This window comes from Lontra canadensis, unplaced genomic scaffold, assembly GCF_010015895.1.
Source record: "Lontra canadensis isolate GAN:19392208 unplaced genomic scaffold, GSC_riverotter_1.0 scaffold24, whole genome shotgun sequence".
Taxonomy (NCBI): domain Eukaryota; kingdom Metazoa; phylum Chordata; class Mammalia; order Carnivora; family Mustelidae; genus Lontra; species Lontra canadensis.
Genome location: NW_022631018.1, coordinates 3,047,307 through 3,072,215, shown reverse-complemented (window position 1 = coordinate 3,072,215; position 24,909 = coordinate 3,047,307). Strand labels below are relative to the sequence as shown.

The 24,909-nt window shown below is 38.0% G+C and overlaps 1 protein-coding gene across 5 annotated transcripts in view; it reads left to right on the top strand.

Moving 5' to 3' along the window:
* Positions 1-24,157, top strand: part of SWT1 (SWT1 RNA endoribonuclease homolog) — a 101,566-nt gene extending 77,409 nt beyond the window's left edge. For 3 of the 5 annotated variants that reach the window (XM_032862629.1, XM_032862628.1, XM_032862632.1), the window contains exons 17-19: positions 4,314-4,380; positions 9,864-9,928; positions 23,157-24,157. In XM_032862629.1, coding sequence (XP_032718520.1) covers positions 4,314-4,380; positions 9,864-9,928; positions 23,157-23,286 — 262 coding nt within the window. In that variant the 3' untranslated portion in view covers positions 23,287-24,157. Of the gene's footprint in view, positions 1-4,313; positions 4,381-9,863; positions 9,929-23,156 lie in introns of those variants that run through there. The other 2 variants (XM_032862630.1, XM_032862631.1) reach the window with 2 other exon arrangements.
* The last annotated feature ends 752 nt before the right edge of the window (positions 24,158-24,909 follow it).

Below are 24,909 nucleotides of genomic sequence, written 5' to 3'. Positions count from 1 at the left end.
CCAGATTAACAACTTGAAGAGAGGCAACCATGTCTCTTAATTTTCTCTTATTTATTTATTTATTCTCTTTTTAAATTTTTTAATTAACATATAATGTATTATTAGCCCCAGGGGTACAGGTCTGTGAATTGCCAGGTTTACACACTTAACAGCACTCACCATAGCACATCCCTTCCCCAGTGTCCATAGCCCAGCACCCTCTCCCTACCCTCCTCCCCCTGGCCACCCTCAGTTTGTTTTGTGAGATTAAGAGTCTTTAATGGTTTGTCTCCCTCCCAATCCCATCTTGTTTCATTTATTCTTTTTTTTTTTTTTAAGATTTTATTTATTTATTTCACAGAGACCACAAGTAGGCAGAGAGGCAGGCAGAGAGAGAGAGGGAGAAGTAGGCTCTCTGCTGAGCAGAGAGGCCGATGCGATGTGGGTCTCGATCCTAGGACCCTGGGATCATGACCTGAGCCGAAGGCAGAGGCTTAACCAACTGAGCCACCCAGGCGCCCCTTGTTTCATTTATTCTTTTCCTAACCCCCAAGTCCCCCACGTTGCCTCTCAACTTCCTCACATCAGGGAGATCATATGATAATTGTCTTTCTCTGATTGACTTATTTCGCTAAGCATAATACCCTCTAGTTCCATCCACGTCGTCGCAAATGGCAAGATTTCATTTCTTTCGATGGCTACATAGTTAATTTTCTCTTATATTCCATGGCTCTTAATATACATTTGAGAAAATTGTATGCATTTGATAAATACTTATTGATGATTATAAATTTCTCTTGAAAGGAAAAATGTGGATGTATTTATAAATTAAAAATGGCCATTTTCTGTAAAGTATTTCATTTCCTTTAAGGGTTAATTCTTTTATTCCATTATTTTAAAAACTTACCACTGGAGGGTAATTTTAGGACTTTCATTATAAGAGTCTTTTGTTTTCACATTGGTATAAGAAAAAGAAAATGAGAAAGCTATAGAGAAGGCTGACCTCTCAAGAATTTCTGTGTGGGGAATTACTAAGGCATGGAAGTCCATAAGCCATTTTTCTCCATTTATTTTTTTGTATATTTTCAACAAGCTGCACTTCTGCTTAGTGAAAGTTGGCAGTTTTTTTTTTTTTAGTACCAGGCCAAATTCCATTCTCATCAACTCAGAGTTCAGAGGACATATTGAAGTCTAAATTTACCCTAGATTGAGTGTATTTTAGTAAAGATGGCCTAGTGTATTGGGGGCTCACTTTACCTCAAAACAGTCTTTAAGAATAGTAAATTTTAGGGTATCTGGGTGGCTCAGTCCTTAAGCGTCCGCCTTCAGGTCCTGGGATTGAGCCCTGTATGGGGCTCCTCCCTGCTCGGCCGGAAGCCTGCTTCTCCCTCTCCCACTCCCCCTGCTTGTGTTCCCTCTCTTGCTGTTGCTCTTTAAAAAAAAATGTAAAAATTAGAGTTAAAAATTAAATTAAAATTAATTAAAAATTAAGTTAACATTAAAATTAATAAAAATAAAAATATAAAGATAAAAATTTAGAATTAAAAAAAGAATATTAATTTTATAACAAATCCTATAATATATATCCTAGTTTTAGAAAACAGCTTGAATATTTTTAGTCTGATTATAACAGTTAACATATCTGTGAATGATGCTGGCATACCAGTATGCCTTTCTTTGTTAGAACATTATTTTGTGGTATTTAGTCAGACAATCAGATCATCACATTTGGAGCAAATGCCTTCTTTCTTTGAAATTTAAGATTTCTGTGTTTCATCACTGGAATAACTTATAAACTTGTTTGTTTACAAGTAGCAATTGGTAAGTGGGAGGAGATTTTCAAATGGATAACAATGAGATATTTTTCTTCCTTCATTATCTTCCTGTGCTTGGTCAGGAATTTTTTTTTTTTTTTCCTTTCACAAACTCTTTAGAATTACGATGCTTTGGTCTACTATGCATCTTTGTCTTTTTTGTTCACTGATGTATCCAAGGGCCTGGAACAGGGCTTGGCTCATAGTAGGACCCAAATATTTTTTGAATGAGAGAATAAAGGGTCTCTTGTTCGGCTCTTGGGCAGCTCTAGTATGCATCTTGCTTTTTTACTTACCAGATACATTCGGAGGTTTAGCCACTATCCACTAGATTTCGATTCATCCACTGACTCTATATTATAGTAGGATATTATTTATAGTGACACCTGTGCTTTGTGATGGTAAGAGGGAAAGAACGTACAGACTGACACACTGTAGAGACAGAAAGTAGATTAGCGGTTGCCTGGCGCTGGCATTGGAGGTGAGAAAAGAAAGTGGCTGCAGAGGGGCACTAGGGATCTGTTTGGGTGAAGGAAATGCTCTGAAACTGGCTTGTGGTAATAGATGCCCGGCTCTATAACTTATTAAAAATCACTGAGTTGTTGGAGTGAGTGAATTTACAGTATGTGAACTGTATTTCAGTAAAATTGTTAAAAAAACAAAACCAGGTTGGGAGTCTAAAAATTCTTGGAAAAATTGGAAAACTAGCATGATGTAATTATTTATTTCTTACTTCAGGTATGACTTGTTGCTATAGATAACTAATTTGCCTCAAACCAATTTTCTTGTGAAGTATTTCAGGACAGAGAGATTCATTTATTCTCTGGAAAAGTACTTTCTTTGTGGTATTATCTTGGAATATATAAGGTTTTCAATATAAAACATCTTATTACATCTAATTTCCTAATTCTCTTCTATAGGAATAATCCAAGGCTAACAAAATGAATAGATGTAAATTACTCCACATTGCTGATAGTTTATTTACATTTGGTTACAAAATTAGGACATCCTATTTTTTTTTTTTCCATTGCCTTTCTGAAAGATTAACTCACTTAGGTTACTTTCTTTTCATTTTCTTAAGTGAATTATTTGTGGACTCTCTCACTGATATACTATCCTCCCCCTCCCATCCTCCACCACCTTTTTTTTTTTTTTTTTTTTTTTGGTTTGGAGATTATTTGTATTTTAAAATTACTTGTTGGGTGAAAGAAGTTTTTCCACGAAACTAGTATTTTTTGTATTCCATATGTGTCTCCTCCCCAGGAGTACAGCCCCTTTAAAAATTCGACTCTGTCCTGAAAAATTATTTATAAAAGCTTTCCCACAAGTCTAATAAAAGCCAAATAGTTTAAAGATCTAATTAAATTTATTGAGATCAGTTAACTCTAATGTCCGAAGATGTCAAGCATTGGCAAAGATGTGAGGACCTAGAGACATTGTAATTAAAAGGCACTTGTATTTTAAGAATGAATAGAGGTGGCTTGATTTCTTATCAGTTAGATCATTGTGCAGTTATTCTGTAGCTTGGAACTATTAGATGGTAATAGTTGTTATTGTTACTCTTACAATATTTAGTGATGGCTGTATGTCAGACACTGTTTTAAAAAGACTTTTCTTCAGGCACTCATTTGATTCTGATAAGAATCCTTTGAGGTAAGGATTACTACTATCCTTATTTAAAAGTTAAACGAAAATAGGTCACACAGAACTCATCCAGGGTCACACAGCTAGAAAATTCAGGCAGGCAGGCATGGCTCCTCATTACCATACCAAAATCAAAAGACAACTTTTCTTTTTCTTTTCAAAAGAAAAAAAAACAAAAAAACTTCATCCTGAAAGGGTTAAGAAATCTGTAGTGTAAGAAAATAAGAATTAATACTCTGCTGCTAGGTGGAGAAATATGTTCTTCCATTTCCTTCTTTATTTTTATTTTCTCCTTGTTTCCATTTGTGTTTTTATGTTTCTGTTATTTATAAATTTATATTTTTATGTCCTTATGTTACTTTCCATTGTGACTTTTATGACTCATTGTTATTCTCAGTGACTGATGTGCTCTGTTTACTCATAATTTTTCATACTATGCTAGGCCGATAGTTGAAACAGTATTTCTTGAATTTAGTCAGAAATTTTTATTAGGATTTCTTTTATGTGTCTGATAGTTTAATCAGTTGTCCACTGGGATTGGTTGAACATTTCTGTGGCAACTCCTCAAGCGTTACCTGTTGCTTAAAAGGTATGAAGTGTAATCGCACCTCTTATTTCTATCTGTGTTTTGAGAAATCTGTATTATTTTAATTCCAAAGGTGAATTTCATGTAAGAATGCTTATGCTTGTTGGTTAAATGGTGATGTAAGTATCAATATAAATAAGCAAAAATATTTTAATAAATTGATCTCTGTTGAATTAAACTAACCATACAATAATTGATCTCACAGTATGGATATATTTTGAGGAAAAGTTCAAGGTATTATTTTTTTAAGTCATTCATTCCCATGCCTTTGTTTTTATTTTATTTTTTAGGATTTTGGCCCCTAACAGTAATTATCAAGATGTTGAGCCCCTCTATAACTTCCTAATCAAGTATGAGGTATGAGAAATATTTTAAAATGTCTATCATATTTCCACCATAAGCAAGTTTTACTATAAATAAACATGATAGAGGTCTAAAACCATTGGAATGCTATTTAACTGGCGTTTGCTTTAAATTTTCAAAGGCCACGGAAGTCTGTCAAAGACAGATTAAACTTTTTCTTTCATTCATAAAATAAAAACATAAGAGTCCTATAATAACACACTTTCTCCAGCACAGAATTGTTTCTCATTAGGGGTGCGGTTGGCATTTCGGGAACGGGTCATTTCTCCATTGTGTGGAACACGGCTGGTGTTCGCATCGCTGCTCCTCACATACTACATCCCAATATCTGAGTCAGTGTGCCCACTGACTTCTGCCCCACTCAGCTCTCAGACCCAGACGGCCCCTAGGGAGAAAGAGCCACCTCGGTTTGAGAACCAGCGATTAGTGAAAAGGAAAGCTATGATTCCGCTTCCTCTGTAGCTGCAGCATACACCCTTGGTGTGAGAGCTGGGGGCTGCGGTGAGGCTCTGGTGTGTTTTGTGACTGAACTTGGGAGCTTTCCTCATCAGCACTGAGTGAGGGAGAGTATTCTATTCTATTCTATTCTATTCTATTTTTTTTTATTTTTTCAGTGTTCCAAGATTCATTGTTTATGCATCACACCTAGTGCTCCATGTAATATGTGCCCTCCTTAATACCCATCACCAGGCTCACCCATTGCCCCACTCAAAACCCTCAGTTTGTTTCTCAGAGTTCACAGTCTCTCATGGTTTGTCTCCCCCTCCGATTTCCCCCAATTCGCTTCTCTTCTCCATCTCCCAGTGTCCTACGTGTTATTCCTTATGCTCCACAAGTAAGTGAAACCGTACGGTAATTGACTCTCTCTGCTTGACTTATTTCAGTCAGCAAAATCTCCTTCAGTCAGGGAGAGCATCCTGTTGATCTTCAGTTTCTCTTCCCATGTACCTGTATGTTCTTTCAAGTGCATGTGTGTGTGTGTGTGTTGTAAGTTTTTAAATGTTCCAAATGAAGGAATGTGACATATATTCAGGTCTCACATTTCTTATGGAGTCCAACTTTTTTTTTTTTTTTTAAAGATTTTATTTATTTGTTTGACAGAGACACAGCGAGAGAGGGAACACAAGCAGGGGGAGTGGGAGAGGGAGAAGCAGGCTTCCCGCCGAGCAGGGAGCCCCATGCGGGCTTGATCCCAGGACCCAAAGGCAGATGCTTAACAACTGAGCCACCCAGGCGCCCCTGGAGTCCAACTTTTTAAAATACATTCACTTGTATTTTTGGTTTGTCCTTTATATATGTCTTTGTATGTAACATCTGACATTAAGAACACAGACTGGGGTCAAACTACCTGTGTTCAAATGTTGGGTCTACCCCTTTTCAACGGTATGGTATGCTCTTAGAAGAGTTACTTAGTTCTCCTTGTCTCAGTTTCTTCATCTGTAAAATGGGAATAACATCAGTAGATAAATAAGAGATATTTTTTAAAGAATAAATAGTTTAAGGTACATGAAGTATTCTAAACAGTATCCGACACATTGCTAAGGGTTCAGTAGTGTTACCTTGTTTATGGAGTGAGTAGTGCTTATGTGTGCTTTTTAGAAAATCAGCCTTAATACTGTATTGATAATAAATGTATTGATAATAAACACATGATGTGTTTATTAAGAGGATTTCTTCTTTGGGGATGATTTATATAATTATTACAGCATACTTTTTGAATTTTAAATGGAGTCATTAATTCTAACAAAAATATATTTGTGGAAACAATAGGGCAATTTAAAAATCACATATCCTGGAAAAATCTGGGACATAGGTCTTTTTTAAGTTTAGCACTTCCTATTGCTGGGAGTACTGGGAGAAATGCCTACATCATTATGTGTAAGACTATGTGGCTCTGATTTTAAAATCCTTTCTCTTAGCAGTACTTACCCTATACCAGTTACTACATTGGAGGGATTTCTCACATCATAAACATCACATTTGAGATCATCTAAATCTTTTAAGATGTTTAGCTATTTTATTTTTATTTTTAATTTTTAAAAATATTTTATTTATTTATTTGAGAGAGAGAGAGAGAAAGCACAAGCTGAGGGAGTAGCAGAGGGAAAGGGAGAAGCAGGCTCCCTGCCAAGCAGGGACTCAAATGCGGGACTTGATCCCAGAACACCGGGATCATGACCCGAGCTGAAGGCAGACTCTTAAATGACCGAGCCACCCAGGCACTCCTGTTGAGCTGTTTTAATACTCAACTTTTGCTTTTTGTTCTTGAATTTTTAAGGATTAAAACCAGTATAGCCATTTCTAGTACGTGGCGTTCATCATAAACAGTTCAACAAAGAATTGAGGACACCAATTTCATAGTCAGCTCTATAGTCATACCTCTGTTTGCAGACAAAGGCATCTTTTAGCTCTTTTTACCCTGGGAGTTAAAATTGGACATAGAAATGATGCTTAACAGTGTAATTTTAAGTGTCCCAATATGAGTGCTTAAAAATGTATCGAGACTGATGAATATGATGAAAAGAGATATTTCAGGCTAGAGCCTGTAGTATATATCATGAATTTGTGCTTCAGTTTTCCTTTATTAGTAGTAAATTAGCTGCCTACTTTTTAAGTCATGTGCTGTGACCTGGAGCTGTACAATCTTAACCCGCTGAGCCACCCAGGCGCCCCCTCCCTTTTTTAAGATTTTATTTATTTATTTGACGGAGAGAGAGATCATAAGCAGGCAGAGAGGCAGACAGAGAGAGAGAGAGGGGGAAGCAGGCTCCCTGCTGAGCAGAGAGCCTGATGTGGGGCTCGATCCCAGGACCCTGAGATCATGACCTGAGCCGAAGGCAGAGGCCTATTGGAGCTGTACAATCCTTATACCTCAACTGTGCTCTGGGACAAATGTCTAAATGTATGTGGGTGATTGCTTTTAAAATGAAAGCTACATCTCGATACTTTTTTCTTCTAAAAAATCTAAAAGCCCAAGGAACTATTTTGTATTCATATTTTTTATTCACATCAGGTTCAAAACCACTTCTTTAGCTGATTTTTCCTCAACAGTTGATGGAGAACAGATTATTTCCTTCATTCTTTGATCAAACATCAGCAAGGTTTTGACATTTGCCAGCCTTAAGTTTGCATACATTATAAGTCCTGGCATATTGGGACAATAGCAAAAATATCAGAGTCTCGTTGATATGAGAGATCACACAAAGAAAAAGGAATTGGACTGTTTGACATGTATATGGCATGTATATGTAAATGTAGATCTTAAACATTTTTAGAAGATCTTTTATATTATCTATTCTTTTTAAAAATTTTATTTATGTATTTGACAGAGAGAGATTACAAGTAACAGGCAGAAAGAGAGGGGGAAGCAGGCTCCCTGCTGAGCAGAGATCCTGATGCGGGGCTTGATCCCAGGACCCTGAGATCATGACCTGAGCTAAAGGCAGAGGCTTAACCCATTGAGCCACCCAGGTGCCCCTAGAAGATCTTTTAATAAAAATTATCAAGTACCTAAAAATTAATTATAATTAAATACCAATTTATAGCCATTAAATCTAATATTAAATATTATATATAATTAACGTAAAGCATATAATCTTAATTTTAAGCAAAAATTTAAGATTATATAGATTTAAAATGTGGTATTTAAAAACTATGGGAGGATGGGGTGCTTGGGTGGCTCAGTCGGTTAAACGTTTGCCTTTGGCTCAGGTCATGATCCCTGGGTCGTGGGATTGAGTCCTGTATTGGGCTTCCTGCTCAGTGGGGAACCTGCTTCTCCCTCTGCCTGCTGCTCCCCCTGCTTATGCTCTCTCTCTGACAGACAAATATATAAAATCTTAAAAAAATAAAAACAAAACCTATGGGGGCACCTGTGTGGCTCAGTTGGTTGAGTGTCTGTGCAACTCTTGTTTTTGGCTTAGGTCATGATCTCTTGGTCATGAGATCAAGCCCTCCAGTGGGCTTTTCACTCAGTATAGAGTCTGCTTGGGATTCTCTCTCTCCCTCTCTCTGTCTCTCCCCCTCTCTCTGTGCCCCTCCCCACACTTGCACAGGCACATGCACTCTCCCTCTCACTGAAATAAATAATCTTTAAAAAAAAAAAACAATATTTTTAACCTCTAGTTAATGAAACATGTTCTACACAATATGATAATTTCCTCACCCCAAAATTTATAACTATTTAAATATTTTTTAAGTAAATTGAACAGAAGATAATCTCATTTAATTTTCCATCACTAATTCAGAATTCATGAAAATTTAGGCACTGTGCTGTTTGTTATCTGATAAAAAGAATTTCTTAATATCTAGATCTTCCCCTGCACATAAGTAGAATATAACCTAAATCAATAGGAAGCCCCAAGAAATACAGGATTCCATCACTGTGTCCTCTACGTGTGTGCTGTGGTGAGTCTTTATATGATCAAGGACTTCTATACTTACAGTATTGTAAACTATATCTCTTAATTATATTATGAACTTAAAACATATTAGTTAAAACATTCAGACCTTGATAGTCTGAAAGACATATCTTTAGAAAATGTCTGCAAATAAAACTTTTTATAAAGTTAGTATTTATTATTATTTTTTAATCATTTTTTTAATTTATTTTCAGCATAACAGTATTCATTGTTTTTGTACCACATCCAGTGCTCCATGCAATCCATGCCCTCTCTAATACCCACCACCTGGTTCCCCCAACCTCCCACCCCCCCACCTCTTCAAACCCTTCAGATTGTTTTTCAGAGTCCATAGTCTCTCATTGTTCACCCAAAGTTAGTATTTAAATAAAAGAGAAGGTTCATCCATAATAATTTTTGCAAGGGTCAGCCATAGTATTCAAATGTTGTTAAAGTTGAATGGTTAATTTTGTTTTTCAGCTTGAATTATTTCTAATGTTTAGGATATAAACAAGATGTGGCTGCTTCTACTTTTAAAATAGTCTACCTATATGACCCCAAATCTACTCTAGTCCTTTAAATATAGAGTAATTTTAACTTCTTAACATTTGCTTCTTTTAGAAAAGAAATGCTAAATATGTGCTTTAGAAATCTTCTAAAACTCTAGGCTAATTGAAGCATGAATCTTTTGATGAGAGCCAGTAGGAGCAAAATTTAGTGTTGCATGGAGTACACATTTTCTTCTTTCCACTTGATCTACAGAGTGCTTATCTGCTTTGTTGTGATTCCCATAAACCCAGAATCCTAGATCACTTTTTCTGGTTCTATAAACAGATTAAGTTGTAACAAGAGGACTAGTACATTTACATACAGTTCACTATTGTGTAAAACATTGCGATCTCTAATTGTGATTGTTCTTTTGATGCGTTGTGATCACTGAACACGTGATTGTTCTTTTTTGTAAACGCTGGAAACTTGACATTCTGCTCCCTCAGAATCTGGGTCACTCTACTTGTGCTCTTACTGCTCATTTGACTCCATACACATTTTTAGTAACTACATCTTGGTTCTTTTCAGGTAAATAGAAATGTCCCATTCACTGCCCAGGAACTTTATGATTGTGTTTCACAGTCTGAGTATCGGTAAGTCCCATCTGTATTCTAGGTAATGCAGTTGTCATAAGCTTTTACTGTATACAGCAGCACTTGGTGTGCTGGTGAAGGATTCTTTTTCATGTTTGCACTGTACTATGATTTTATTATTTTATATTTTATTTATGATTTTAATTACTACACTATTTCTTATTACATGTACTATATTTAGTTCATTATTAATGCATTATTTTTATTACATGTATTTTTTATTACATGTACTATATTTAGTATGTATTACATGTATTACTAATATATTAATAGTAATATTTATTAAATATTATTTTGTTACTACTACTGTTACAATATTTTTATTACTACTACACTATTCTTATTATTACTACACTATGATTTTTATTTATTAATTTATTATTTTATTATTATATTTCTTTATTAATATGAGATAGTTCATATATACCAGAAGAGCCATGTGTGTGTGTGTATGTGTGTGTGTGTATAAACATGGGTATAAGGTTTAACGTGGTTCTCAATATTTTTGGTCTCAAGGCTCCTTTATATTTTACAAAATTGTTGAAGACCCCAAAGACCTGTTTTCTGTGTGGGGTCATATCTATATTTGCTATATTAGAAATTTCAAAATAATAACTAATTAATTTCATGTTAAGAAGCTTATAATTATGAAAATAATTTTTCCCAGCAAAGGGTGAGATTCTATATTTTTGTAAATCTCTTAATGTGTGGCTTTATAGAAGACAGATGGATTCCAATAGCTGCTTTTGAATTTAGTCTGTTTTGATAATCACATGTCATGTATGACTGGAAAACTATTGTACATTCTTGTAAGAATGAGATTGCAAAAGGCAAATTGTGTCTTGGTCTTGTTATGGAAATAGCTTTGACCTCTTTGACCTCACAGACCCTTTGAAAGACTTATTTTCCCCAGACCATGTTTTGAAGACACACTGGTACAAAGAATACTCATGCCTATCATTCATTGGACAGAATAGACCTTTACCCATCCCTGAGTGGATCCTTCCTTCTATCTTCTTATTAGAGGTTTTGTGTTTATAGTCTCATCTTTGTGGGTGTATGTGTCAATAAAAATATGTTGATTAATTTTACCTGCTTTTGTACTTAATGGTATCATATATATTCTTTTAAAAATAATTTATAGCATTCATATGTAACAAGAAAGGGGGAAGCAGTATAAATCTGATTCTTTAATATACAGGGTGTACATGTCAAGCCCTCCAGTCCTGAGTGCAGGCAAACAAATTCATGAAGAACAAAAACCAACTTAACGCTGTCAGTGTTGCCCTCCAGTCTTATACTCCCCATTCCCGTCATTTTTTTTTGACTCAACATTGAGATTCATCCATGTGGTGGCATGAAGCAGTAGTTGGTATATAGTCAGTCCTACTGCGACATAATCTATTCATTCCTAAATATCACCTCCATGCTATGCAAAATCATGCCAGAGAAAGACACTTGGGAAAAATGGGTCTAAAGCACATCACTCAAAAACTTAATTAAGAGATACATTAAAAAAGAAGGTAGGAACCTAATCAAAGTGGCATCTGTTTTACAACATGTTAAATGGCTAAAATAGAAATATGTAAATGTGACTATAAATCTGACCCTTTTTGTTGAAAAAGAACCAGAGTTTGCTTGTGGAAGTGGCCCTTGGAATGGTTACAGCTTGTGGGTCAGTGAGAGTGGTGGAAGGAAGGTTATCTGAAATTGAACGTAAAGTCGCAACACCCGAAGTGAATGAGGTTCTGGTACATGTTTAAAGTGTGTGCACGTGTGTGTTTTGTGTATTCCTAAGTAGCTTGGTTGAGCTGGATAGTTTTCTCTATTCTTCTGAAATTGTATGTAAGAAAATGTGAAATTTGCATCGTGCTCCAGTTGTTCTTTGATACATCAGTGGTATTACAACAAGTTCATGTGACGGTACTTCCACTGCCGTGTAATATGCCATTTCTGTCACTGAACCACAACTCATTTGCGACTTTTAACTTACATATATATCTGTGTTGCTGTAAAATTTTATGAGCAGGTACAGTGTTAACTATCAAGGTGCATCTGCTGTTAATCTAGTCTGATAAATGTATTTGATGCCAAGACACAAGGATCGATAATTATGCACAAATGTTACTCAGTACAGCCATAAAAGCTCACTTACTCACTAGATTAAGTTTTCCAAGAAAATCTAAAACCATTAGACATGCATAGTCTGTAGTAGCTGGGGGTGAAAATGATTTTTTTACCTTAAACTTCAGACTGTCCCTCAGTTATACTCTATTATGGATCTTTACAGATAGGCCACATTGAAAGGTTTGTGTACAAGAGATTTGTGTCAAAAATATAACATCTGTTGGGGCACCTGTGGGGCTTAGTTGGTTAAACGCCCAACTCTTGATTTCCATTAAAGTCATGATCTCATTGTCATGAAATCGAGTCCCATATTGGGCTCTGTGCTGGGCACGGAGCCTGCTTAAGATTCTCTCTCTCCCCCACTCTCTCTCTCTGCCCCCCACCAAATACATACATACATACATATATACATAAATAAATAAAATAACATCTATCAAACTCAACAATACATTAAAAAAAGTCATTCACCATGATCACATGGGATTTATTCCTGGGTTGTGAGAGTAGTTTAGTATTTGCAAATCAACTTAAAAAAATATTTGCAAATCAACTTAATACATCATATCAGTAAGAGAAAGGATAAGAACCATATGGTTATTTCAATAAACACAGAAAAAGCAGTTGACAAAGTTGACATCCATTCATGATAAAAACTTTCAACAAAGTAGGTTTAGAGGGAACATACCTCAACATAATAAAAGCTATCTGTGAAATACTACAGCTAGTATCATCCTCAGTGGGGGAGAAATTGAGAGCTTTACCCCTGAGGTCAGGAACAAGACACTTGTTTTTTAAAGATTTTATTTGAGAGAGAGCGAGCACTCAAGGATGAGCAGGCAGAGGGGGATGGGGAGCCAGATGCTGGCCTCCACCCCAGGACCCCAAGATCATGACCTGGGCTGAGGGCAGCTGCTTAACCAACTGAGTCACCCAGGTGCCCCAGGAACAAGGCACTTTTATTAAATATAATGCATGGTGTTGAAAGTCCTAGCCACAGCAGCCAAACAACAAAAAGAAATAAAAGGCATCTAAATCAGCAAGGAAGTAGCCAGACTTTCACTATATGTAGAAAACCCTAAAGATTCCACCAAAAAACTACTAAAACTAGTAAGTGAATTCAGCAAAATCACAGGATACAAAATCAATATACAGAAATCTGTTGCATTTCTATACACTAATAAGGAAGCAGTAGAAAGAGAAATTAAGAAAATAATCCTATTTACAGTTACACCAAAAACCATAAGGAATAAACCCAACCAAAGAGGTGAAAGACCTGTACTCTGAAAACTATACAACACCAGTGAAAGAAACTGAAGATGACACAAAGAAGTGGAAGGGCACTCCATGCTAATGGACTGGTATGATATTGTTCAAGTATCTATATTACCCAAAGCAGTCTATACTTTTAATGCAATCCCTAACAAAATACCAAGAGTATTTTTCACAGAGTTTTAGAACAAACAAAATTTGTATGGAAGGACAAAAGACCCCAAATAACCAAAGCAATCTTGAAAAAGCAATGCAAGGCTGGAGGAATCGGTTTTGGACTTCAAGTTATATCACAGAGCTGTAGTGATCCAGACAGTATGGTCCCAGCACAGAAACAGACACATAAACCAATGGAACAGAATAGAAAACCCAAAAATGAACCCACAGCTATATGCTCAATTCCTCTTCAAGAAAGCAGGAAAGAATGTCCAGTGGGAAAAAGTCTCATCAACAAATGGTGCTGGAAAAACTGGACCACTTTCTTACACTGTACATAAAAATAAATTCAAAATGGATTAAAGACCTAAATTGAGACAGGAAACCATAAATATCTGAGAAGAGAACACAGGCAGTAATTTCTCTGACATTGACCTTAGCAAACGTTTCTAGATATGTCTCCCGAGGCAAAGGAAACAAAAGGAAAAATAAATTATTGGGATGACATCAAAATAGAAAGATTCTGACAGCAAAAGAAACAATCAACAAAACTGGAAGGCAGCCTACTGAATGGGATAAGCTATTTGCAAATGACGTATCCAGTAAAGTGTTAGTATCCAAAATGTATAAAGAACTTGTAAAACTTAATAGGCCCCCCCCCCGAATAATCCAATTGGAAGCTGGGCAGAAGAGATGAACAGACGTTTCTCCAAAGAAGACATCCAGATGGCCATCAGACACATGAAAAGATGCTCAACATCACTCAGGGAAATGTAAATCAAAACTACAAGTTACCACCTCTACTGTCAGAATGGCTAAAATAAAAAACACAAGAAACAAATCAGGTGTTGATGAGGATGTAGAAAAAAAGCAACACTCGTGCACTGTTGGTTGGAATGCAAACTGGTGCAGGCACTGTGGAAAACAGTTTGGAGGTTCCTCAAACAGTTAAAAATAAAACTACGGTATGATCCAGTAATCGTACTCATGGGTATTTACCCAAAGAATACAAGATCACTAATTCAAAGGAAGGATACATGTACCCCTATATTTAGTGCAGCATTATTTACAATAGCCAAGTTGTGGAAGCAGCCTCAGTGCCCATCAACAGATGAACAGATAATTGAATTCCACCACAGTGGAATATTACTCAGCCATCAAAAGTGAAATTTTGTCATTTGCAATGCCATGGGTGCAGCTAGAGAGTATATTAAGGCTAAGTGAAATAAATCAGTCAGAGAAAGACAAATACCATATGATTTTACTCATCTGTGGAATTTAAGAAACAAAACAAATGAGCAAAGGGAAAAAGAGGCCAACCAAGAAACAGACACTTGCCTATAGAGAACAAACTGATGGTCACCAGAGGGGAGGTGGGTGGGAGGATGGCTGAAATATGTGATGGGGTCGAAGGAGGGCACTTGGTGTGATGAGCACTGGGTGATATATGGAAGTGTTGAATCACTAAATTGTTCATCTGAAACTAGTATTACACTGTAGGTTAGCTAACTGGAATTAAAATTAAAACTTAAAATATATAATGTCTTTCAATCTTGGCCAATATTTTTGAGTTGGGCACTTAACCAACCAAGCCACCCAGGCATCCCAACCTTAGCCATATTTGTGAAGGTAGAGAAAGGTCACTGTGGATAACTTGGAGGGCAGAGTCCCTTGCAGGATGGTTCCAATCAGATGTCTAAAATTATTTTGACTTCACTTTATTGTTGGAACAGTTGGGATTTTTTTTTAATAGGGTGGTACTGGGGTCAACATTGAATATTCAGATTTGAAGTAGTTGTACTTGGCTTTTCCTTCTTTGTCTTATCACTTATTTTGCCAGGGATTTGAAGTATGATGTCAATTAATAAGCTCCCTCTTATACCCAAAAGGATGATTTTTGAAGAGAGATAAAATATATCTAATATCTTGAGTACATAGAAAAATGGCAATTGCTGCTTAGAAGGCTTTTGGCGAAGAGCTTTTAGATTCGTTACTGTGTTGTTTTTTGTTTTTTTTTTGAAATTATGTGCTGTCTCTGTAATGACCAGTAGCTCTCAGACTTGCCTCAGATGTGCTCTGTGGCTTGTGGTTTTCAAATAAGCTGCCGAATGAGAGAGGTCCTTTTGGTTTCTGTGGCTCATACTAGACACAGGGCCAGATGCACCAGAGGAAAGGTAGCAGAATTTTTCTGGGACACAGAGGTGAAAACAGAAGAATAACTTAACTTGCAGACAGTGGACCACTTTGGGGAATGCTGAGGAAGATGATTACTTATGTTGTCTGAATTTACTAATCTGGCTTTTTTTTTTAAAGATTTTATTTATTTATTAGACACAGAGAGAGAGAGAGATCACAAGTAGACAGAGAGGGGGGAAGCAGGCCGCCTGCTGAGCAGGGAGCCTGATGCGGGGCTCGATCCCAGGACCCTGAGATCATGACCTGAGCTGAAAGCAGTGGCTTTAACCCACTGAGCCACCCAGGCGCCCCTCATTTTTTTTTTTTTTAAAGATTTTATTTATTTGACAGAGATAAGAGAGCACAAGTAAGCAGAGAGGCAGGCAGAGGGAGAGGCGGAAGCAGGCTCTCCACTGAGCAGGGAGCCTGATGAGGGGCTCGATCCCAGGACCTGAGCTGAAGGCAGAGGCTTAACCCACTGAGCCACCCAGGCGCCCCTAGCTTTTTTTTTTTTTTTTTTAATTTATAAAAAGTTCGTGGTGGAGGAGACTGTTGATGTGCCCACCACCTCATTTATTGCAACAGAGAAGTAATTCAATAGCTCAAGAACAGAAAACTATCTCATAGGTTCTGATAAAGTAAGGAAATAAGGTTTCAGAATGCAAGTAGCTTTGATCAGACGTTGAATTCCAAGACGCAGCAGATAGAACTTTGGTGTTTATGTCTATAAATAAGTTTGTGTTTTGTCTTCTGTAGTTTGTAGAATTTTCCAGAGGGCTTTTGTGCTTGTGCTGCCGCTTACCCTGAGCAGACGAGGAGCTGGCCTAGAATATTCAGGATGGCAAATTAATAAGATAATCAGATAGATGACCAAACAAGTATCCTGGGTGATCACTTTCATATAGATGAGAAATAAGGTAGCTGCAGCCTGCAATTTGCTTTGTTTGCCCCGAGAGCGCTCGAACCGTGTATTCTAGCATGTGGGCAAGGCCAGTCTCGAAGGTCCCTTTTTTCTGTCTGAAATGGAAGTTAGTTGTGACATTAGCATCCTGAAGTAACATCCAGACAGTACGCTGCCTAACCCGGCCTGTGAGTCAGAAGCTGCTTGCTGTTCCTTGGGGCAGGTGCTTTTGGGAATGACTGCTTTCTGATGCCAGGAATCAACTCCATGGTAGTATCTTCTCGATTACCTTAGAGTTGTAGTTCACTTCCTTGTGGTTCCTGGGCCCGAGTATCAGCAGCATCTGGGGACTTGCAAGAAATGCAGACTCTAAGGCTCTACCCTGAACCTTCTGTGTCAGAAACTCTGGAGGGTGGAGCCCGGCCGTCTGTGTTGTCCATGCCTGCGGAGAACATTCCAGTTGGAGAATCCTTGGATTAAATGAATGACCTGGTCTGTCCAAGAAGCCTTAGACAGAAAAAAGCCATGGAGAAAAGTAATCTGCGAACTACATTTAGCCTTTTGACGCTTCTGCTTTAATTAGAAGAGAAACACTGTTTTCTGTGTCTGTAGGGAGCAGTAATAGTTTGCAGTAAATTTGGCTCTTTTTTTTTTTTTTAAGATTTTATTTATTTGACAGAGAGATAAGAGAGCACAAGTGAGCAGAGAGGCAGGCAGAGGGAGAGGGGGAAGCAGGCTCTCCACTGAGCAGGGAACCTGATGCGGGGCTCGATCCCAGGACCCTGGGATCATGACCTGAGCCGAAGGCAGAGGCTTAAACCACTGAGCCACCCAGGCTCATTATTTATGACAGAAGTTACTACAAAATAAACATAGGCACTTTTTTCTTTTTTTAATTGAGATAAAAGTCGCATAAAGGAATTAACCATTATCAGGTGTACCATTTAGGGATATTTAGTGCATTCATTCTCTTGTGCAAGTCTTCCCCTCTCTTGGTCCTGAGACATCCCTGTCGCCCCAGAGGAAAGTCTGATGCCCAGCAAGCCTTTCCCTTCCCTTCCCCCAGACCCTGGCAACCCCTCATCAGCTTTCTCTCTATGGATTTGTATATTTTGAATGTCTCTTATAGACAGTATCCGGTTTCTGTGACTTAGCCTCATAGTGTTGAGGGTCATCTACGTTGTAGTATGTGTCAGTATTTTCGCTGCTTTCCTGGCCCAGTGAGACTCCATTGTGTGGACAGGCCGTGCTGTGTTTCTCCACTCGTCTGTTGATGGACACCGGGATTGTTTTCACTTTTGGACTGTTGTGAAGTGTTGCTGTTTGCATACAAGCATTTGCATTCTTCCAATTCCTTCAGATTGGGGGGGGGTATGCACCTGAGAGTGGAATTCTGCATTTAACTTGTTGAGGAGCTACTGCCTTTTTCCCCTGGTAGCTGCACTATTTTACCTTCCCACCAGCAATAGATGAGGGTTCCAGTTTTTCTGGATCCTTCACAAAATTTATTTTCTTTTATTTATTTATTTTTTTGATGACAGCTGTCCAAATGAGTATGAAGTGTCATCTCGTGACTTTGATTTGTATTTCCCTAACTTCTGATGATGTGGAGCGTCTTTCTGTGTGCTTATTGGCTGTTTTGTCTGTCTTTGGAGAAATGTCTACGCAAATCCTTTGCTCATTTTTTCAGTGGGCCGTTTTCTTGCTGTTGTTGAGTTATAAGGAGTCTTTCTGAGGAGTCTGGCTCCAAGCCAGAATCCTATGTGTGACCTTCCAGGCCTCACACGAGGTGCTTCCAAGGCTCTGTCTCGTGGGCTCCCCTGGGGAAAAAGCTGTGTTCCCCATTCCAGATTTGGCACACAGCCAGCGTATGGCACTCTTCTGGAGGGAGTTACGGGCAAAGCCGAGACCCCCTGCCCCTGAGCTTGCATGCATATCTGCATTCCTAGCCCAGGCAACTTCCATTTGGTGGCGTCCTTATTGGGGGCTTTGGCTGAGGCATCTCTCAGGTACTTCTGAGAATTATTTGGAGGCCTTGGCCGAGGTATTTTTCTCCTCTCTGACCCAATGGGTTTCTATTCCTATTTCCTTTGCTATGTTCTGAATGTTTGTGTCCCTCCCAAATTCATATGTTGAAATCCTGTCGCCCAATGTGATGGTCTTAGAAGGTGGGCCCTTTGGGAGGTGATTAGGTCATGAGGGTTGAGCCTTATGAATGAAGTTAATGCTCTCATAAAAGAGGGCTGTCACCAGAATGTGACCCTGATGGTGCCTTGATCTTGGGCTTCCAGTCTCCAAAACTGTGAGAAATTAATTTCTGTTGTTTATAAGCCTCCCACTCTTGGTATTTTGTTACAGCAGCTGGAATGAACTATGACCCCCACCTCTCAGTCCCCTGGGTCCATGAAGAGATAGGAGCCTTACTTTTGGGATCCTCAGCAATGAGGTGATGTCCCCTTTCTGCACTGTATATCATCTGGCCTTAACCCAGTGCCATTCTATAAGGAAAAATGGGGCACTAGGACACTGGCACCTTTAACTTTGTCTCTTGTTTGCAGTGTCACAGTAAATGAAAAAAGTTGATTTTATTTTCAGTTTAGCTTGTCCTTATTAACCAGCGTGGTACCTGGCCGCTTGACGTGTTACATGTTATGGGTATTAGACCCCATCAGATATATACTTTGCAAGTACTTTCTATACATTCTCTTTTCACTTCTTTGATAGAACCCTTTGATACACAAAAGTTCTTAATTTTTTTTTAAGATTTTATTTATTTGAGAATGAGAGAGAGAGAGAGCATGGGGGAGGAGGGTCAGAGGGAGAAGCAGGCTCCCTGCTGAGTAGGGAGCCCAGCATGGGACTCGATCCTCGGACTCCAGGATCATGATCCAAGCTGAAGGTAGTTGCCCAACCAACTGAGTGACCCAGGGACCCAAAAGTTTTTAATTTTGTTGAGGTCCAATTTGTGTGTTTTTTCTTGTATTTCTGGGGCTTTTGGCATATCTAATAGTCCACTGCCAAAGCTAAACTCATGAATGTTTCTAGAATTTTATTGATTAGCTCTTACAGTTAGGTCATTGATGAGTTTTTGAGTTAATTTTTGTATATGATGTGAGGTAGGGGTCTGACTTTGTCCATTTGCTTGTGGATATCAAGTTGTCCTAGCACCAAATGTTGAAGAGAAAAAATAAAAGTTTTTTTTTTTTTTTTTCCCCGTTGAATGATCTTGGCACCCTTGTTGAAAATCAGTCGACCATGTATTTGAGATTTATTTCTGGGCTTTAAGTTTGTTCCTTTGGTCTGTATGTCTGTATGCCAGTACCACTGTTTTGATTGAAGTTGCTTTGTATTTTGAGTTTTCAAAATTGGGAAGTGGGAGTCCTCTAAACATCGTTTTTCAAGATTTGATTATTTGGGGTCCCTTGCAATTCTATGTGAATATTTGGATCAATTTTTTGTAAAAAAAAGATTGGGAGTTTGATAAGGATTTTGTTAACTGTGTAGATTGCCTTGGGGAGTATTATCATTGTCTTCCAATCCATAAGCATGGTATGCCACTAGTTTAGGTCTTTAATTTCTTTTGGCAATGTTTTATGGGTTTTAGTGTACAAGTCTTGTGCCTCTTTGAAGTTATTTCTAAGTGTTTTACTTTTTTTCATGCTATTGTAAATGGAATTGTCATTTCATTTTCTAAGTGTCCATTTCTAGTGTATGGAAACGCAGTTAGGGTGCCTGGGTGGCTCAGCCAGTTAAGCATCTGACTCTTGGTTTTGGCTCAGATCTTGATCTCAGGGTGGTATGCTTGAGCCCTGCGTGGGGCTCTGCACTCAGTGCAGAGTCAGCTTGAGATTCTCTCTCTCCCTGTCCCCCTTTCCCACTTGCTCTTGCTCTCTCAATAAAATAAATACATAAATCTTAAAAAAAAAAAATGCAATTGATTTTTTGTTTGTTGATTGAATTAGCTTATTCTAACCGGTATTTTGTGGTTTCTTTAGTATCTATAAATAGGGATAATTTTACCTCTTTGATTATAATTTGTATGTTTATTATTATTTGTTTTTTTGTGCCTAATTGATCTGGCTAGAATTTTCAGTACAGTGTTGAATAGAAGTGGTGATACGTGGGCATCCTTGTCTTGTTCACAATTTTAGGGGAAAGCTTTTCGTCTTTACCATTGAATATGCTGTTAGCTGTTATGCTATTTTTTTTATTAGCATTACATTGTATTCCATTTTCCTTTATTTGAGATACACACTGCAAATAAAAAGAAAAGTTCAGAGATTTGTAAAACAAATATCCATTGTAGACTTTCTTCTTGAACCTAGAAAGAATTTTGGAAAAACTGTCATTAGATCATTTAAGTTCACTACTGCCATGCCATTTTGACAAAAGTAGCCATGGACATGAATCAGATAACCACTAAAATTATTTTTAAATTGATTTGCTCAAATTTCCAGTTTATTTTGACCTATCTGAGACTTGGTCAAGGCGAGTTTGATACCCATAATAGGACAATTCAGGGAAATTGGCAGTTTTGTAGAAATCTCTTGAGCCACATAGAATTACAGAACTAGAAGCAAATTCCAGTCTTGAGCTCTCTTCCAGAACAGAGTAGGAGTTGGGATTGTTTAGTTTGCAAAAGAGAAATAGGATCACTATGAGACATAAAATATTTGTACTCTGAGATAATGAGTCTTTCTTTAAATTTAGGCTACTCATGTCAGAGAATGGTTTTTTGTTTTTGTTTTTGTTTTGTTTTGTTTTTGTTTTTGTTTTAGGTCCAAGGAAGAACTTTCTAGAAATTAAGAGAGATGAAATGGGCTGCCTCTCAGAATTGTGTGTGCTCTCACAACCTGGTGAAAGCCAACACGATATGACTCAACCAGAAATGCAGCAGAATATTATGCAAAGGCATTAAGGTGCCCCCACATCTGATATTCTGCCATTCTACATAAAAGCCCTGGGAATAAGGAACTTAAGAATTCCTGTCTTAATACAGTAGAGACCAAGCGTACACGATGAAAAACACATGCTACTTTCCTCAGTCAGCAATGACAACTTGCTGCAGAAGAATCTGTAGGTGATAATCCCCTGTGAGAATGCTGACTCACACACACGAAGACACCAGATGCCAGTAGAATGAAAAGAGGAGACAGAGCTCACTTCTAAACTGTGAGAGGAGGGGAAAAAAGAAAGAAGACAAGACACAGAAATAGATTCAAAGTCTAGTTGTAAAGGTTTTTTTTTCCCCCCACATGTGGAATAAATCACCAAGAGCAGGAATGGGCCCTTTTTGTTTCATTTTTAAGTTTATGAGAAAACTTACTTGTGTTAGATAAGTTATGAGAAAACTAAGATAGTATTTCATGCAGTTTTTCTAAAATTCTTTCTAGGTACAAGAAGAAAATCTAGTGGGTATTTGTTTTACAACATCTCTCCTATTTGGAGATCTCTTAGGGTCTTCCAAAAATCATTTTCTGAGTAGTTATGAAGAATTGACGGCAACATAACATTAATTGTAAGCACTGTAAATATAGGAAACAGGACTAGAGCAACACAAAACCAAAAGTCAGCTTTTAGGCAGTGTCAGAGAAACCACACATCTTGAGGAAGTGAAGCTGCTCAAAATACGGTGTATTTCCTTATGCTGCCACTACTACCTCTCGTCCTAATCCCTGAGTTCCGAAGGCGGGTGGGGCAGTGGAGAGAGGTGGCTAGTGGTCCTCCCCAACACAGTGGAAATGGCCAGAGCATCTTAGAAGCCAAGAAACTAATAACAGTGTAATTTACATTAAAAAACCTGCCATTTCTCCAACACCTAATGTGCCAGATGCTTTCACTGGTTATTCTTCGTGAGCTTATATAGACCATCTCCCAGTAGATTTAAATAGGTTTCCATGAGATTTGGACTCTAGACATCAGATGTGATGGGTTGGTGCTCTGATGACTTACACATCCCGTAGTTTGTAGGCCCAAGTCAGCTTCTGAGAGACAGACTAGGCTTAGTCTTAGATAAAACTCCGAGTTGGCATGGCATATAATAGGCATTGCTCCCTGCTTCCCTGCCTCTGGCTCAGAGTAATTAGTCAGTACTCATTTGTTAATTTAGCAGTTCTTTTTAGGAGCCGAAGCTCTGTCCACTTGCCATCTCCTCTCCATTATCTGCTCTTGTCAGGAGGTGCACCCTCTTAGTATCCTCCAGGTTACTCGTTCTTTAGTTAAGACAACAATCTGTGATCTAGGCTACAGCATTGCTTATGCTTATCATCAGCCCATCTCCTGCTGGGAGAAGTCCCTTAGAGACCATACAAAGGACTATTTTTAAGCATCCAACTTTGCTTGTTTGCAGGAGGTCTGTCTGCCATGGGAACCCTTAGTCCTGAATTCTAGGAATTGTACCAAGATGTTTTCCATGTTGACTGAGAAATCTGTGCTACTAAGTGCTTATCTCCCCCATGCTGTTTTGTCTGTACTAAGACACTGTAACTCTCAACTGTCAAAGAATGTATTTCAAATCCCAGTGTTGTCCTCTTGTATTAATACTTTTTCATGTATCTGACTCGCTGTCTTGCAGTGATTTAACATTTCTTTATCCCCTAGGGAAAAGTTAACCATTGGATGCCACCAGCTGGTTGAGATGGAATGTTCCATGAAGCAGTGCATTGCCTCTGTCTATATGGAGGCCCAAAGCAGGGGATGGTGTGAAGACACGCTCAACTATAGGACCTAAATGCTGATCTTTAACTTCAAAGGAATTGCATTTGTCTTCAAGAACAAGAGTAGCCTTCAGCCTTTTGAGTCAAACCCAAGAGACTTGTAAAAAATGTCTCATAGGTGCAAGAAGGTGGTTGCCTATTGCTGAAAATCTCATTGCGGTTCTAAAAAGCCTAAATGCATCCATTGTGGGATAAACTATGGACTCAACTCATTGGAGTTATCAGTACTTCCCTACCTCTACTCCTGACACTGAGCCAGTCTGTCTGAAGGAAAGGAGAGCCATCTTTTTAATCATCTTAGGGCAGGAGCCACTTTGGCATCTGTGGAGGGCCTGGGGACAGGGGATTCCCATCTCTCTCAACCCTAAGCATGGGTCCATGACCAGAGCCATTTCCAAACCTCAAGAAAGAATTAGGACACGGCCATGCTCACCCTGCCACACAATGAAATCTTACCCTGGGCTGTTTTATGAACAAATTGTCTTCCCTATAGACCAGATGAACGTAACACATGTCCCTTCCACTTCCGCTAAGGTAATGTAAGTAGAATTTTTACTTCAGCTTGTACTTGCTATATAGTTTCTTCTCTTCTTCCCTGGGTTTGTCACTTTTCAGTGCATTTTAGTGGGAAGAGCAGGGGACACCTCTATACTGATTTTTCCCTTAAATGTGAAGGAGCATGGATTTATGGGAGTAGGTGGCAGGGAATTCATATTTGCCTCTAGCTAAACCAAGTGCTTAATTGACTTCTTAGTTATAGAGTAAGCTGGAAATCCTTGTTTATTAGAGTATATTATGCTTTTGTTAATACATTAGATTATATCTAATTTGCTATTCTATGATGTTAATTTATTTTTTACAAAACAATAAATTTTATTTTTAGTAAGATTTTGCTTTTTCATTTTACTTCCAAATTGTGTTTCTGAACTGTTACAAGGTATGATGATAAAAGCAACCCTCTCCAGTAAAAGAGAATCTACCCAAGATGCTCGCAGTCAGTCACTGCAGGACCCACTGAGCTGTATGTTTGCATTGGAAGCCGCACCCCTACCTGGGGCTCCAATGACATTAGGGATAGGGATAGGAGCCATGTGGGAGAAGCTTCCAGAGGATCTCTGCTCTCTGCAAAAAACATCCCCTCCACCAAGTTTTTTCAGATCTTCATCCCTCAGCTGCTTCTGGTGGTGGTTCCTGGGTTTTGGTTCTGCTATTGCCTCCCTCTCCTTTTTCCCTCTAATCTTTTTAACAGGGTGTGATTTTTAGGAAATTTCTCTCCTGCACACTTTGACGTGTACATATAGATTTTTAGCTTATGTATCTTTTCCTTTGTACAGTAATTTGTCAATTATTTCAACCTCAAAATTTTTAAAAATTTTACTGATATGTGAAGATGTTTTCCTCTGACTTCCTAGTCTTTTTGCTGTTCTTTTTAAACATTCTTTTAAACATGTTTAGGCTTTGTTTCTTTGAAATGTCAGGTTTCTTTGTTGCCTTTTTTTTCTAATTGTAACCGTTTTTTATTTTTATCTAATCTAATCTTAATTTTATACTTTAACTATTATACTGTACTTTTCTGTTATACGCTAGTATAATGCAGTTTAGGGTTCCCTCTCCCTTCCTCTTTTTCTGGATCCCTC